The 16316-nt window shown below is 41.1% G+C and overlaps 1 protein-coding gene across 2 annotated transcripts; it reads right to left on the bottom strand.

Annotated features, from left to right (window-relative positions):
* Positions 1-9: 9 nt before the first annotated feature.
* LOC138965700 (centrosomal protein of 72 kDa-like) lies at positions 10-15003 on the bottom strand. 2 transcript variants are annotated; one of them, XM_070337879.1, is made up of 15 exons: positions 14929-15003; positions 13846-13973; positions 13541-13578; positions 12363-12517; positions 11355-11513; positions 10226-10351; positions 9740-9807; positions 9111-9232; positions 8383-8471; positions 7617-7819; positions 6087-6294; positions 5459-5670; positions 4574-4709; positions 3968-4082; positions 10-3335 (listed from the first exon to the last, which is right to left on the bottom strand). In XM_070337879.1, the coding sequence occupies exons 1-15, from the start codon at positions 14990-14992 to the stop codon at positions 3125-3127; spliced, it is 2034 nt and encodes a 677-aa protein (XP_070193980.1). In that variant the 5' UTR covers positions 14993-15003; the 3' UTR covers positions 10-3124. The 2 variants fall into 2 exon arrangements, with proteins under 2 accessions (XP_070193980.1, XP_070193988.1); XM_070337887.1 differs by having other exon boundaries at positions 7617-7816.
* Positions 15004-16316: the final 1313 nt, after the last annotated feature.

Raw genomic sequence — 16316 nt, 5'->3', positions numbered from 1 at the left:
CTTTAAAACTTCTTTTTGTACACATCTTTATTTGGCATACATGTACATGTATTACAATACAGAGTGGTAATGTGGAGGACCCTCCAATGAAAAGAAATTAAGAAGACCATTCATAGTATTGGGCCTTGAACTATTCCTATTAAGAACAGATCCCTGCAATGAAGGATGCATGCACATGGCAGTGTAAATTATGATGATGTGTCGGTGCACACTGAAGGATAAGTTAAGACAGCAAAAAAATTATTGTTAGTTGCAAAAACAAAACTGACAAAATACAACTCGCCATTCTATCACGGATCTATTTACACATATCACTAATGCCTGAGAATTCAAAGGGTAACTGATCATTAAGCCTGAAGAAATGGCATGAAAACATTGCCCATACCAAACTGAAGTCATCTGCAACTATGTTAAATTCTTCAGTAGTTCTATCAGAAATGTTTTCTGAAAACCAAGACAGCGTTATATGGATCTGTCCTTTTGGTTAAGTGATGTCCTGTAATGTACAGAATTATATGTATGTAAAAAAAAAAAAATTCACCAAAAGAGAATAAAAAAAAAACAAAAAAAAGAAAAAAAAAAAGAAAACCAAGACAGCTACATGATGCATACACATACCAGTTCTATATGCAATGTTAACTCGAGAAGAAGAGAGAAACAAGCCTTCTGGGATACTCCCCTGAAAGAAGTAAGCCGGCAAACCATTGGAAGAAAGATAACCCTGTTATTCCAAGCATCCCTGGGGATGTTATTGACACAGGCACATGACACAGAGTGGTGGGGAGAAATTCAAGTTTTACGCCCCACGGCAAAGCCATTAGGGGCGTGTTCCCAGGTTTTACCCCAACTTTAGATGAAATACACAAGTGTATGCGTGTTAAAGAGGTATCAGTCATCTGCCGAGGTCTTTTACTGTGGTGACAGGGGCGTGAGACATGGCTATTGTCTCTGGGTCTGCACATACAGTTGACCCATGTCCGTCCCGGCCTGGATTCAAACCCTCGTCCCTAGGATCATAGGTACACGTGCAGTGCTCTATCACCTGAGCTACCCGGGCCCCCCTGCTTATACTAGTAGTGTTAAGCTGGACAGCACACCCCACCCACAGGCCTCGTATCAAGTGCATGTGGACAGTAATTATTCACACTTACAATCACATTTTCAGGGCGGGGATGTAGCTCAGTCGGTAGCGCGCTGGATTTGTATCCAGTTAATTGGCCGCTGTCAGCGAAAGATTTATTTCTCAGAGTCAACTTTGTGTGCAGACTCTCCTCGGTGTCCGAACACCCCCGTGTGTACACGCAAGCACAAGACCAAGTGCGCACGAAAAAGATCCTGTAATCCATGTCAGAGTTATAGAAACACGAAAATACCCAGCATGCTTCCTTCAAAAGCGGCGTATGGCTGCCTAAATGGCGGGGTAAAAACGGTCATACACGTAAAAGCCGTGGGAGTTTCAGCCCATGAACGAACAAACAAACAAACAAAATTTCATCCCGACAATGTATTAGACTAGAAGAAGTGAGAATATCAACACCACGGCTGTGTCTAACAGCGACTGGAGAGAATCACAGGAATTTGTTCAGCAGTATGAGTTATAATGAATGAACACACTAGCAGTCAACAAGAACACGGGAATAGGCGTGCAGTGAACTACATTGGAACACACTTTGCTTGAAAGCAGGCTGCCAATGGATTGGAAGACAAGATCTTTTCTTGCAACTAAATATACATTTTCTTGTAACTAAATGTAAATACCCGGTACAAGTTTTTCTTCTGACAATGTTTTACTCTAGGTTCAAAACACATAATGTCGAGTTAAACACCATGTGTCCTTTCGTCATTTCTCTAACAAGTAATTTATCATTGTTCGTCTATTGATGGCACTGAACAGCTTGGCAACATACTTTTCATAGCCTTATGCAACTACATTTTATGGCATCGATGTAAGCTACTATTAGGTGATAAATACCTTTTCCTACGTTTAACATGCTAATAGTTTTGAATTGTTGGCTTCCAATGTAGTAATTAGTTTGAGGAACTACCTCATATTCCTTTATTTCATTTCATAAATATTTTGAATTATATAATGAATTCTACAAAATACATGTAATATATTTAAAGTTTGAATGTGCACATCTGCATTGGAAGCTTTGTTAAATCTTACAGGGGGGAGGGGATACACACACAAAAAGAGACAAACACAAAAATACACATACAAACGGTTAGCCTGGCCAAAAATAAAGTCATTACACATTCTTTGCAGGCAATAGCATTCAACTGTGAACTTACTTAGTCCAACAAGGGCATTTTTCATTCTCAGGAATCCTCTAAACAATAATAAACATCCATCCTTTTTGTAATCACATCAACGTATTAATACATTCCCCTTGCACACAGCACGCTAACACCAATATGGAAGACAATAATAACCAGTCAGAAATGTCCATGCATGCATAGTACATTGTGTTCACTTACAACAGCTGCCACATTCGCTTCAACATCCTCTATTTTCACACGCACTAAAACCACAAGAAGACCAATGCTCTTGTCTTCACACAATTGACTTTATGTACCGTAAGAGTTTTCATCTAATGCAAGTATACAAGAAGCACACTGTAAACTCCAAAGGTAATGTAAACTTGAAGAAAACATACATAAAAATCTTATCTCAGGCAATAACAGTTTTGTGTACATTTCTCCTGTGGTTCTTCATTTCTCAATGGAGACTTGAAGGAGTGAGTGGACGGAGTAACTGACAATACGAGTATTCACATTAACATAACCGGTACTCTCTTACACAACACACACTCTTTTCAGGTGACCTAGCAGCACACGAAAGTAGTGTTCTTGTGGTTGTGCACCTGTCACCTTTCAGGCAAAGTCAGGAATGTTATTCTTTCACTGTGAGTTAGTAATAATTAAAAGGGGTATGCATTAAAAAAACTAAAAAACAAAAACAACAACAGCCCAAGCTGAATGCAACACCAAATTCTGTTGAGTAAAATGGTTGCTACATGTATGTAATCTCTGTTTACATAAATCACTACTCACTGACACCAGACAAGAATTACAAAATACATTCTCAGCATCTCTTCCCCCTGCATTCACAATTAACCCCCATTCATCGATCAGTGTCCCTGTGGTGTGGCCCTGACATGGAGGCATTTGTGTTGATGTTGAGAGTAGAGTCCCCTTTGATGGAGGAGGGGAGGTAACTGATGGTCTTCTTTAATTGGTCATAGCTCCAGTGCATCTGTTCCACTTCGTGCCGATGTCGTTTGCGCTCCCCATCCATTTCTTTTAGAAGGTGATCATTAGTTTGTACCAGCGACCTGAAATAAAAAAATAAAAATAGCTCTTCTTCACTCTTGTCTTGTGTTCTGAATACTTTTAACTCGAGAAAGCCTGAGCAGCGAAACAGTAACTGATGAAATGGACAATAGCAAAAACCAAATATCAATGTATCAACTTCAGTCCCCACAATCAACAGCTTGTACAATGGAACCTGTAATGTGAAGCCCCTTTTCTGTGAAGAAACCTCCCACGAGAGGGCACCTTTTCATGTCCTCTTGTGTCAAAGTATACCTGTCATGACAGCCCACTGATGCAATGTAAGAGCAGTTTTAGCTGGCCCCAAGAGTGCCGATCCTTTCATCGTAGATACCAGTGTACTAACATCAGCATGTACAATGTAGCAACGAAAACATCTGGGTGTAGAAATAAGCAAAACGTGAAGACTGCTTCAAACAAATAGCAACCCAATTAACTTGCACTCATACTAAAGCCTCTCATTTATTGAGCACAAAATCGACTTCACAAGGTAATCTTCACAAAGCTTTGGCACTGAATGTTCGGTAAAAAGACTTCGAGAAGTCTTCGTGAAGCCGAATTCGGGCTACGGTAATACCTATCTTGCACCTACAGCAACATAGTTTGCGAATAATGAAGATCTATGCATCCTTACTTGTGACTGTCTTGCAGCATGGAGGCCAGCTCTTGCATCTGTGCGTACTGCTTGAGTCTCCCCCGCAGCCCCTCAATCTCGCTGCTCAGTGCATCGTTCTGTCGCTGAATGTCATCTGGGAGGACAACATGGCATGGAAAATGATCAGTTGTGATCTTGGTCTTCCCCAAGGCAAATGATAAATACATGCAGAATCAGTGTTGAAAAACGTGCTACATTTGTTGTGTGTGGTGGTGGGGGGGTGGGGGGGGGGGGGGGGGGGGTTGTTTGCAGTTTTTTTTTCCATTTTCTATGGTCTGCCCAAACAGGAGACTCCAAATGTCATTGCACCAATCCTTACTGACTAAACATTTCATACCTTTCCATAAAAGAATGCGGAGCAAATAAACCTTATCCACACAAAATCAAAAAAGGTATGTTATTGGAACGTTTAATTTATGACCACACCTTTCTTTTTTTTTAATTCTGAATTTTGGAACATTGACAGTCTATTTGTTTTTGGATTCCTTATCCACACATAACAAAATCAGAAAAAAAGCAGACGAGCTACCATTGCTAACAAAACATAAATGGCTAACACAACATAAAACCAGAGAGCCTGCTCACCAAGATGCATGGGGTTAGTGCTGGAGGCAGCCCCACTGACAGTGAAAGATGCTCCAGACTCCTGCTGCTGCTCCAGTTTACGCTGCAGACTGGCGTTCTTCTTCACATAGTGCTGCAGCTCTTCCCGCAAGTGACCCTAAAAATATGCAAAGGTTTAAATTATGGCTTTAATGCGATGTGGTGCCAAAAGACAAATTTTCATTTTTATGTACAGTCGTACCTGTCTAAAGAGACCACTCAAAGGGACTGAGAAAAAGTGGTCTCTTTAGACAGGTGGTCTTAATGGACAGGTGATTTATATAGTCGTAAAAAATGTCTGGGATCCTTTGGGGTGGTCTTAATGGGCAGGTGGTCTTAATGGGCAGGTGGTCTTTATGGACAGGTGGTCTCCAGGGCAGGTTCGATTGTATAATGAAAATGGACATGCACGTTTTCTTATCTTATCTTTAAGATATAGTGGAACCTGTCAATAATGACCGTCCAGGGGACCAGCCCAGAGTGGTTTTCAAAACAGGTGGTAGTCATGGAAAGGTGAGTTACATGGGAAATAACCTCGTCAGGGTTTCTTTGGGGTGGTCGTGATAGGCAGGTGGTTGTTATCAGGTGGTCACCAAGGCAGGTTCACCTCTATAAGATATAGTGATAATGTGCACATTCAACTAAAACTCTTCCCGCAGGACTCTAAAAACATATAGTCGGTCAATGGACTACAGAGAGCCCTCACAGCATATGACGTCAATGTTGTGACAAGCCTTATGGTGCTTAACTGACACTCATGACACTTCATAGTTTTACAGGCAAACATTTGACTTGAATAAACAATGAGCGATTCCACACAATCATGTCAATCAAACATATTTGTGAAAAACTAAACAAATTACACACCACATCGCTTCGAGCTTGCTTCAATGTGGATTTGAGCTGAGCTTCACTGGCGGTGGTAGTGTCAGCATCAGACCTCCTGGACTGCCGCTCCCTCAGTGTGCTGTTCTCATCTTGCAGTCGCTCCACGCGCTGTTTGAGAGATTGGACGTCCTGCTGCATGCCTGCCAAGGGACCTTCTTGTGAATGCTTCTCTATTACGTCCAAGGCAAGACCTGGAACCAAACAGCAGATTCTCAATCAATTCAAATCGAATGAAATTAACTTTATTAATTCAAGCATGAGGAATTTATAGTGGTGGTGCATATAACAAAAAGACAGACAAAGCACTACAACATTTTTAACATTTTAATACATGTGCTAACAAATAAAATTAGTGTGCACACTAAACCTAGATTTTATACAGTATCTCTTCACAAAAGTAAGACCTCCAAGAATTCAAGAAAATCAGCTTTTAAAAAGTAGGGAGTTTATAAGTTTAAACTGGGGGTAAATTTAGAGGTTATGAACAGAAGCTCTGAGAAAGAAAGGTCTTAAAAAGGGGTGTGTGCTTAAATTGGGGGGGTCTTTAAAGGGGGGTTCCACTGTATCTATCTTTTGAGACCCAATTTTTTCCCGATCTTTTGACTACCCAAGAACTTGGCATGCTGGTGTAGGGACTTTGATCCGTTCCAATAGCGGTCGGCAAGGTCAAGGATTCTGAAGAGCAGCTCTTTGGCAGACGGGTTGTCGTCTAGCCTTTGCTGAATCAGTCCAGCATCATATCGATGAGATGAAGGGCGCAATGACTGGTGGAAGGTGCGAGTAGGTTCCGGTACATCACGTTCTGTTGGAAATGGCTGAAAAAAAGGACAGAACGGAATAACAAAATGTTCGTCAGTGCTTTGCTGGTGCAATTAAACGTGAGAGTTCAGAAGCTGCTTTTGAAAAGCACAAGTGGTCTGCAATATTCTCATTCTTGTCACACCCACCAACAACACAGAGACTGAGAGCAAGTGAAAAAGTTGACAGCGAGAAATAAAAATCAACCAACATCCAGGCAAGCTGGCTAATTAAAATATCTACAACACTGTTTCAGACACTACTGCGCATGAAAGGAGCCTGAAACGGGCACTTTGATCCAGTTTCGCAGAGAGAGGAAACATTAAAACTCTCAAGCATTATAACAACTTGAATGACAAAAAACAAGACAAAGCTACTGCACACCCCTCCAGAATGTTAGAAAACATAACCCTAGGAGACTATCTCTCAAAACCCATACCCACACCAATTAAATCTAACAAGAAGTCAAATCAAAACAAGTCGCGTAAGACGAAAATACAACATTTAGTCAAGTAGCTGTCGAACTCACAGAATGAAACTGAACGCAATGCAATGCAGCAAGACCATATACTCGTAGCATCGTCAGTCCACCGCTCATGGCAAAGGCAGTGAAATTGACAAGAAGAGCGGGGTAGTAGTTGCGCTGAGAAGGATAGCACGCTTTTCTGTACCTCTCTTCGTTTTAACTTTCTGAGCGTGTTTTCAATCCAAACATATCATATCTATATGTTTTTGGAATCAGGAACCGACAAGGAATAAGATGAAAGTGTTTTTAAATTGATTTCGAAAATTTAATTTTGATAATAATTTTTATATATTTAATTTTCAGAGCTTGTTTTTAATCCAAATATAACATATTTATATGTTTTTGGAATCAGCAAATGATGGAGAATAAGATGAACGTAAATTTGGATTTTTTTTTTAAATTTTTTTTTTTACAATTTTCAAATGACCAAAGTCATTAATTAAATTTTAAGCCACCAAGCTGAAATGCAATACCGAAGTCCGGGCTTCGTCGAACATTACTTGACCAAAATTTCAACCAATTTGGTTAAAAAATGAGGGCGTGACAGTGCTGCCTCAACTTTCACGAAAAGCCGGATATGACGTCATCAAAGACATTTATCAAAAAAATGAAAAAAACGTATGGGGATATCATACCCAGGAACTCTCATGTCAAATTTCATAAAGATCGGTCCAGTAGTTTGGTCTGAATCACTCTACACGCACGCACGCACACACACACACACACACCATGACCCTCGTCTCGATTCCCCCCTCTATGTTAAAACATTTAGTCATAACTTGACTAAATGTAAAAACATAATATGGTTCTGACCTCTGAGTTGGGAACACTGTGAGTGCGTCTATGTTGGCCCCGAGAAGTTGCGTCCCCGTCAGACCCTGGCTTCTTCCTCTCATAATCTCTCAATGGAGGCTGCTCCAGCTCTCTGTTCCGATGAGCATCATCCCCGCCGGGAGAGTGGGATGTCCGTTCCGCTTGAAACTGGCTGACTTCCTCTGAACCCTCTTCATCATCTGCTGGTGGTCAAGAAACAGGGTGTGTTACAGCTGGTGTGTGTGTGTGTGTGTGTGTGTGTGTGTGTGTGTGTGTGTGTGTGTGTGTATGTAAGAGAGAGAGAGAGAGAGAGAGAGAGAGAGAGAGAGAGAGAGAGAGAGAGAGAGAGAGAGAGAGAGAGAGAGAGAGAGAGAGAGAGAGAGAGAGAGAGTGAATGAGATAGTATGTCTGTGTGAGGAAAAGACAATGAATCCCTTTCACACAGAGCACAACGACTTACTTTCATTGGCAAACTCTATAGATGAAAGAAGGCACGTCGCAATATCAGAACCTCCCTTGTGTGGTTTAAATTGACTGTGTTTAAGAAACAATGGCATGTTCCATTGTATGAATGCAGAATGGGCTTTCAAAACAAACTTTGACCAACAGAATTCTAGCTCGCTGATTCACCAGCGAAACTTCCATTCTCTTCATAATAAATGTCATTACCTCAGGTATTCAGCATAACTAGCACAGAAACAAGAATGTATCCCCTTGTCACTTCAACAAAACATGTAAAGCTTCTAGCAAACAACCAGGACATTACCTCTCCCAGGGTGTGGTGTGAAGAAGCCATGACTTTTGTACTTGGAGTAAGCATCCAGCTCATCCTGGTACTGTAGGTTGGGGTCAGTTCTGTACAAGAGAGAGAAACCAATTTTAACAGTGGCTGCATGGTCTTGTGCCCAATCTTGTCTGACACTGCAGGATAAAGAACTCCCCCCCCCCCCCCCCCCCCCCGCGTCAATTTATGACTTCCCCCTCTTAAGAGCCTGCTTTTTCACATTTTCTGTTCATAGCCTCTGGAATTTCACCTCAATTTTAAGACTCCCTCCCTTTCAAGGCTTGATTTTCTCAGATTTCTGTCAGTCTTAAAAGGGGGGTACCATAACACACCCTTGTGCCATATCACTGATGATCTCAATTGTTTGAATAGGCACAGCATAAAATACATATGGTTTGTTGCCATTTGTGTAAAAGCCCACTCTACCACAATCCACAGGGAGACAAGAACATGATTTCATTGAGTTCACAGACAGATACCTGTTGTGTCATCAGTATTAACTATCATATGGTGTGTGTGAGTGAGTGAGTGAGTGAGTGAGTGAGTGAGTGTGTGTGTGTGTGTGTGTGTGTGTGTGTGTGTGTGTGTGCGTGTGTGCGTGTGAGTGTGCATAATTATATGAGTTAGCTTTATTTATGTTAGCTTCAGAATAAAACCTTGTGGAATCTCATCCTAAAATGCTAAATGACATTGCAAGTGAAAATAAACACCTCTTTTTCCTGTGCATATCATCTCTGGCCAGACTGGCAATGTTGGGGTATTTGTCTTTGTAGGCAGCCATCAGGTCATCTTCGTTCTTTGGGGGTGGCAGGCTCGACGATCGCTTCTGTGTCTGTTACAGGCAACAATCAGTCCGTTTTTTTCGTTTTTTAGAAGAAGCCATAGGCCTCTATGCTCCTGAGCAGATGGTAAGACTCCCCCCTGCCCCCCCCCCCCCTTACCGTACATCCCCCCTCCCCTCTTACTGTACATTCCCTCCCCCTCAAGGATTTAGATCATATTTTCAAGAAGGATCAAATGTTTTACTAAAATACTGTACACAGAAATAAAGAAATCTGCTCTTTCTGCTGATACCAATCATGTTGAGACAAAACAAATTCCATGAAAATGCAGATCTTTACAATACAAAATGTGGCTTTTCTACCATCCAAAGATCCTTTTGAAAGAAGCGGGAGATTAACTGGTAAGAGGGGTTGGACTGAAAAAAATACACTCAGTATTTGAATAGGGTCAGAAAGGATGTTAACAATATCATGTTATTTGACAAAAGAAAAAGATGTGTGTGTGTGTACTGATTCAGTACGCAAAAGCCCATCCTATGACATAGTCCACAGCTTACCTTTCCAGGTGGTGGTAAAGCAGAAACGCCATTAAATGTGGCATCCTGAGAGCTCAGGCTTTTCAACACTGAAACATCAACAGTGACAACTATTTATTCTACGGTGCAATAAATAAATATAAAAATAGATATATTTAACCAACTCGACCAGTGATCTTGTTCTGTATTTTAAGGTGAAAAGGTGAACAGTAAATTTTTTATTTTTTTAAATGCATACCAGGTACAACTAAAGAGAATGGAGACAAATTATGTTGATAAAGTGTTATTCTGTTTTGTGTTTTCTTTTCAGAAAACCTGAAACAAAAAAACAACACAATACAAACCATATAACAGCAACTGAACCACATCATTCAGACATACACAGGATTAGATTCAAATTTCCCCAACAACTGAAATTTCAAATGACTTTCTAGTGAATGTTCATCATCAAATAAAATTAACAAGGAACAAAACAAAACAAAATAAACAAATGAAATGTTAACTGACTTTCCAGTGAGTATTCTTCCATAGCAGGTTCTTTTGCGGCAGACCCCGTCAGCGGCCGTGGTCGACTCAAGTCACCTTCTTTCATAGCCACCAAGTCCATCACAGCCACATCATCATCGTCCAGAACTAGTGGAAAATCAAACATCTGAATATATAATTTATCAAAATGGAAAAAGACTTGCAGCTGGTAAATATTGACGCAAATGTGCTGAGGTGTGTGTCTGGGTATACATTTTGTGGTGTGAATATTTTTCTGCACTTGCATTTGGTGCTGTGTACATACATGCGCATGTGCTTCAGCTTGTCAGTGCCGTCTCACCTTTAAGTTTTGTGGCTGCTACGCCTGACTGGAGGTTAAGTCCAGCCATCAACTCCGCCAGCGGCTTCACGTTGTTCACGTTAGCGTCGTCGTCAAGGGGGCCTCCATGCTGAGCGTGAAGTTTTCTCACCTCCGTACGGAGACGAATAAAGAGGCCCCTCGGGAGCTTCAGCGCCTCCAAGTCACACATTTCGACGTTGAGCATGACGCTCATGTCGTCAAACCCTTGCGCACATAGTTCTTTCACGATTAGTGAAGGCAGGTTTTCACTCCAAACAGAAAACTCCATTTTCTGTTTTTCCTCCAAAGCAGAAAAAGCGTGTTGCTGCTTGCGCTGCTGCCGCTGCACTGACTGGCACTGCCGCTCCCTATCTATGGGTGATCCCTTCCCGCTTATTCCTGTGACCGCATCCTTCTTCCTTCGCCTTTCAACCCTCCACCATCCCTCATCTTTCCTCCCCCAGACCCATCCCGTCCCTGCTTATACTCATTCCCTCTACAGTTTAAACTCTCTTTCTCCTTCCCTCGAAACAACACGTAAATGATGTGTATTCTTGCATGGAAGTCATGTGTGAATAATTTCTTGGCCTAGCAGTGCAACATGTATGTAAATAATGTGTGCATGTATTCTTTTTATTAGCATCTGCAGCCTGTAACTGCGCTCAAAACACTTCCTCAAGATACAATTCTTTTTTTCTGTTCAAATAAATCACCAAGTTAAAAAAATGATTTTCAGGTTGAGTGTGTTTTATTTGCTACTTTTTTTGCAATTGTCTTTCTTATGGTTTCACTCATGCAACTGTGTTTTACCTGATGGTTTGCCAAGCTTAGCCGTGAGTTCTGCACGAGGGTGTATGGGTTTCTGGGGTGGCTCTTTCCTGGGTGGATGATACGTCATCTCTGTGGCTTGGCTGGAGCTGAAGTGAGTCAGGGCTGCCTGCCGTTCCCTGTCTCGCACACCTCTGTCATCTGCAACAGAGCAATTTTGTGCTATTTGGTGAAAAAGAGCTGGAGCTGAAACAAATCAGGGTTGCCTGGTACTCATTATCAAGGCAAGGCAAGGCAAATTTATTCAAGAAACCCCATGGGGGTACTTGAAAAAACAAAAATACATGGACAAGAAGGAAATGCAGGAGTGTATCAACTAATACATGTATAGACATACTCATTCCGTTGAAAAAAAGAAAGAAATAAATTAAACTAATAAAAAGGATTTCATGTCTCAAAAAATAAAAAGTCCCGAATTATGACTAAATTCTGTTATACATAACATTGCAATAAAAAAGAGAGAAAAAACTACTACATTTAACTGCACACTCTTCTGTATCCTCTGTAATGAATTATTTGTTGCCATTCAGTCAAAAACAACTGGAGCTAGAATGAATCAGGACTGCCTGCTGTACCCTGTCACACATACTTCTGTCATAGAATATCTGTTGCCCTTCAATCAAAAGCAACCGGGTATTATCAAAAAGTATTTGTGGTAAGTTCAGACACAGAGAGTTAAGTTTAAGAATTGACTAAATGGACCAGAAGCATCTGCTTACAAACGAATGTATGCACACTTCGGTAAATATTCCTGGTGGGGGTGAATTTGACAATTTCTATGGTGAATGAGCGGTTCCAGACTAAATGATTGCATACGTGGCACCAGTTTGAGCTGCATGATCCCACATCGTGGTGGTAAGCAATCATCAACAGACAAAAAGAAAGAAGAAAACACATACACAATACAGAAACCAACACACAAAGAGGCAGACCAACATACACACAAAGCTTCACTTCCCCCTCATCACACAGAAATGTCTCACAACTCACCAAGTTTCTGTAAGTGTGGCAGCATGTGTATAAGGTAGAGGCGGTAGTCTGGCTCGGAGCGGGTGACAGGATTGAGTCGTAGGTCCAGTTCTCTCAGGTTGGGAGTGTGTTTCAGTCGCTTCAGCTCACCCAAGTCGCTGATGTTATTGTAGTAACTCGTAGTGAGTTAAGGAATCAATCCTGCTGTCACCGTATCTCCTTTTACCAATTCAGTACATAGAACGGGTGGTTAACTCTCTCTTTATCCGCTAGCGTCTCATTGAAAACACACAACCTTTTAATACAGCTTTCAAACGAATCTTAGAGAGCATGATGTAAGTGGAATTCCCTAGCAACTAGTGCAAGATACACATCATCCATCTCCTCCTAAATGGTTTTATACATATATATAAAACAAATCTATACGGGCAAAAACAACAAGAGGCGAAGCCTTCAAGGCTCACGTAAGAAATAGACAAACAGTAACACAAACTCAATCACTCCGTCACACATACACACCCACACACACAGTAAGCTTAGGTGACACTGTGCAAGAAAGAGAGACACTAGATCTAGATCTGTCTGTCTGCATGTAGCCTACTTACAGGGACACGACTGCCAAATAGTCTCGGCCCGCTCAAAATAACAATGACCGAGACCACACACACCACGCGAGAGAGAAAGACTACAGGGAGGCATGCCGTCATGATGCATTAATTGACGTCAAACACTTTTGACCGTGACGTAATCTTATGCGAGCTTTATCCATAGTCTTGGATAACCACTCACACATAGACTCGGAAATGTTAAAGTTTCTACCACAGACATACACACGCACAAACACACACACACACGCACACACACACGCACAAACGCACAAACGCACAGACAGACAAAGTTACGATCGCATAGGCTACACTTCGTGAGCCAAAAACATCTGTGTTTAGTATAAAACATAACCAATGGTCATTTTGGAAGACAACACTAACACTGAGAAAGGTCCCCAGCCAGCAGGCCCAAAATGGGCAAACAAAAAATTGACAGAAATAGGCCTTATCTTTTCCTACATCTTATGGACTACGCATGAAATAAAATCTCATATTCCTATTAAGCCTTTATATGCAAGCTTTGCAACTTGCAAAACCCAAGACAATCCAATGATTTATAAGCTCACTTAACATTTAACCAAATGTGGATACAGATTTAACTTCTCCAGGAGGTCAAGGTTTTCAATGCCCTGAAAAAGAAAGAAGTGCAAATCATTATGCAACCCCCCAAATACAACAACAATTAACCCCAAAACAACACCAAAATCTTAGCTCAGAACTTGTTCAATGCAAATTATCCAACACAGCACTTCGAGCATTATATTCCTGGGCAATCTGCCAGTGCCTTAATCTGGCAAGTTTATTTCTCTTTAAAAGTTTAATAACGTAACACTAACAAGTCTGTAAAATTCTGTGATAAAAATAAAACATGAACACCAAGTTGCTTTTCCACTCACTTCAACTGTCTCCAAAGCATTTCTTGATAAATCCAGAGCCTTGAGACGTGAGAACTTGCGCAGCGCATCACCAAGTGAGATAATCTTCTCATGGTAGGTTCCTGGCAGTGCCAGAGACTTGACATCCTCTGCAATATAATAAAACCATGGTACACCACAATTACACACACTGAAAACATATTATACCAGAACACACAATTCTGCAAATGTAAAGCATTTTAAAGAAAGAAGGAATTTAATCTGAAAATGTGGTCTTTATCAAGTGACCGCTAGATAGTTGTGTTTACTTTCAGCGACCGATTTGTCAGCTAAATTGTGGTTGTAAAGTATAGTTTTTCTTTAACACATTTTGAGATCAAATTTTGATTCAACTATGGTGGTGACAATTCTTGAAATCTACAATATAAAGTGACACTAGTTTATTTCACAAGAAGATAAAGGGTACTGCATTACCTAATTTAACTGTTGCATCATGTCAGGATCCTACTCCTAGATGGTACTGTTGCATGCAGATTAGCTGTTGGATGTGATGCTGTTTGTTTTTGAATCTTAGCTCGCCCTGTAAGTTGTGTAACTGCAGAATTGCTTCATATTCAACGTAAATAAAAAATTTGGATTGTAAAAATGATCTGAACTTTGGCTGGATAATAATTGATCCAAAATTTCATTCATGATTCTACAGTGCTAACAGTCGCAGTACATTTATCATCTTTCAACAAGTGGGACTTGTAACTAAGGACGCCGTATACAATGTAAACGGCCTTTCTTTCTTCCGTCTTCTGATTAAACAGATCTGATTGTCTGCCACGTCGTTTATTTAAGATGCACACTATGTTAAACAAAATCTTTTTCCCATTCTGTTTTCCTAGCCTGTGCTTTCACTCAAGTCAAGTTGTAAGAACGCAAACAAACATGTTTTGGCATGCTACATGCGACTAAGAGAAAGACCAAATTCTGTCTTCCACATATCAAGCTGTTTGTCTAACTTCCCACACGTTTTACGGAATCGATGATGCACAACAATTACGAATGTCTGTGGAACAAATACACACATCAATAAAAAGTTGCAAGAGTGCATCTTACCCAAGTTATCGTGTGTTAGATTCACTCGACTCCGTACGATATCCTCAGTCAAAGTGAGCGCCATTTTGGCTTTCACTCTTGGCTTACTGCGAGGCTTGGCTTGCAAGGCAGAAACCCTCAGTCGAACCAATGTGATGTTAGAGAAGTCTCTTCACACAGGCACAGGAAATCATGTGTTTACTGAGTCACCGTAACATCTATCTTTAATTTAAAGATTTATCATTCACCTTTCAAGGCAAGGTAAAGAAAGCAGCCTCAAGTTTTGAGTGTTTGTGTGTATCCTTGGCACAAAGGGTCAAAAATCCCCAAAATAAGGCCGCTATATTAATAATAATAACGGATATTTATATACGGCGCGTTATCCGAAGTTCAAAGCGCGTATGCCGTGCGAGATGGAATTTTTTACACAATATATCACGCATTCACATCGGCCAGTAGATCAACAGCCTATAGGCGCTGCGAAAAAATAAGGCCTTAAAAAAATAAGGGCTTATTTGTTTATGGGCTTATTTTTTAAGGCCTTATTTTTGTAAGGCTTTATTTCCAATATGACCTTGAAAAAATAAGGCCTTAAAAAAATAAGCCCATAAAAAAATAAGCCCTTATTTTAGAAATAAGACAAATGAATAAGGCAGTAAATAAGGGCTTATTTTCAAGAAATAAGGCCTTATTCATTTAAGGCCTTATTTTTGAGATTTTTGACCCTTTGTGCCAAGGATAGGTGTGTGTGTGCGTGCCACAGGCACTCGTCACGAGGTGGGCGGGGCCTATGTCAGTACGTAAATGTGTGCACGGTGTGTGTGTGTGTGTGTGTGTGTGTATGTGTGACAGGGCTTGCTGAGTATGTGAGGCAAGGTGTGCGTGTCACAGTGGTGACGTCCCGAATCAGCCCCTCCCAAATCACCCCCTCCCACATCAGTCGTCCCCACTGATTATCTCACATTTGTCATCAGTGGCAATTCGCCCCCTCTCATCAGAACTTCAAAGATTAAACGTGCACAGGCCGTTTTTGACTACAATAATGTACATGTTTGTACATTGACTAGGAATTTCCAGACTCAATGAAAGGGGGTGATTCGGTACCTCGCCTAAGTAGGACCACAGGCTGACACTCGGTACGAACTTATGAGGCTGTGCGCGTTCGGCAACAAGACAGGATGATAGCCTGCTATAGTCAGGTTTACGGCAACCGTTGAAGACCATACGGTATTCTCCAGTAACTTGGTTTAAGAAGCCAGACGAAGGGCTCATTGTCACAACCAGCCTGCCTGAAAGTGGTGTCACTGACAAAAGCAGCACGTGTTATCCGCTTACCGTCAGGCTAATCCTGGCTGACGCTGTCACTGTGATTGTCACGAGTCATTCTTTTCTCGGACATCTTTTGTAGA

Source organism: Littorina saxatilis, linkage group LG1 (assembly GCF_037325665.1).
Source record: "Littorina saxatilis isolate snail1 linkage group LG1, US_GU_Lsax_2.0, whole genome shotgun sequence".
Classification (NCBI taxonomy): domain Eukaryota; kingdom Metazoa; phylum Mollusca; class Gastropoda; order Littorinimorpha; family Littorinidae; genus Littorina; species Littorina saxatilis.
The sequence above is the reverse complement of the archived record's forward strand: the minus strand, read 5'-3'. Positions and strand labels throughout refer to the sequence as shown.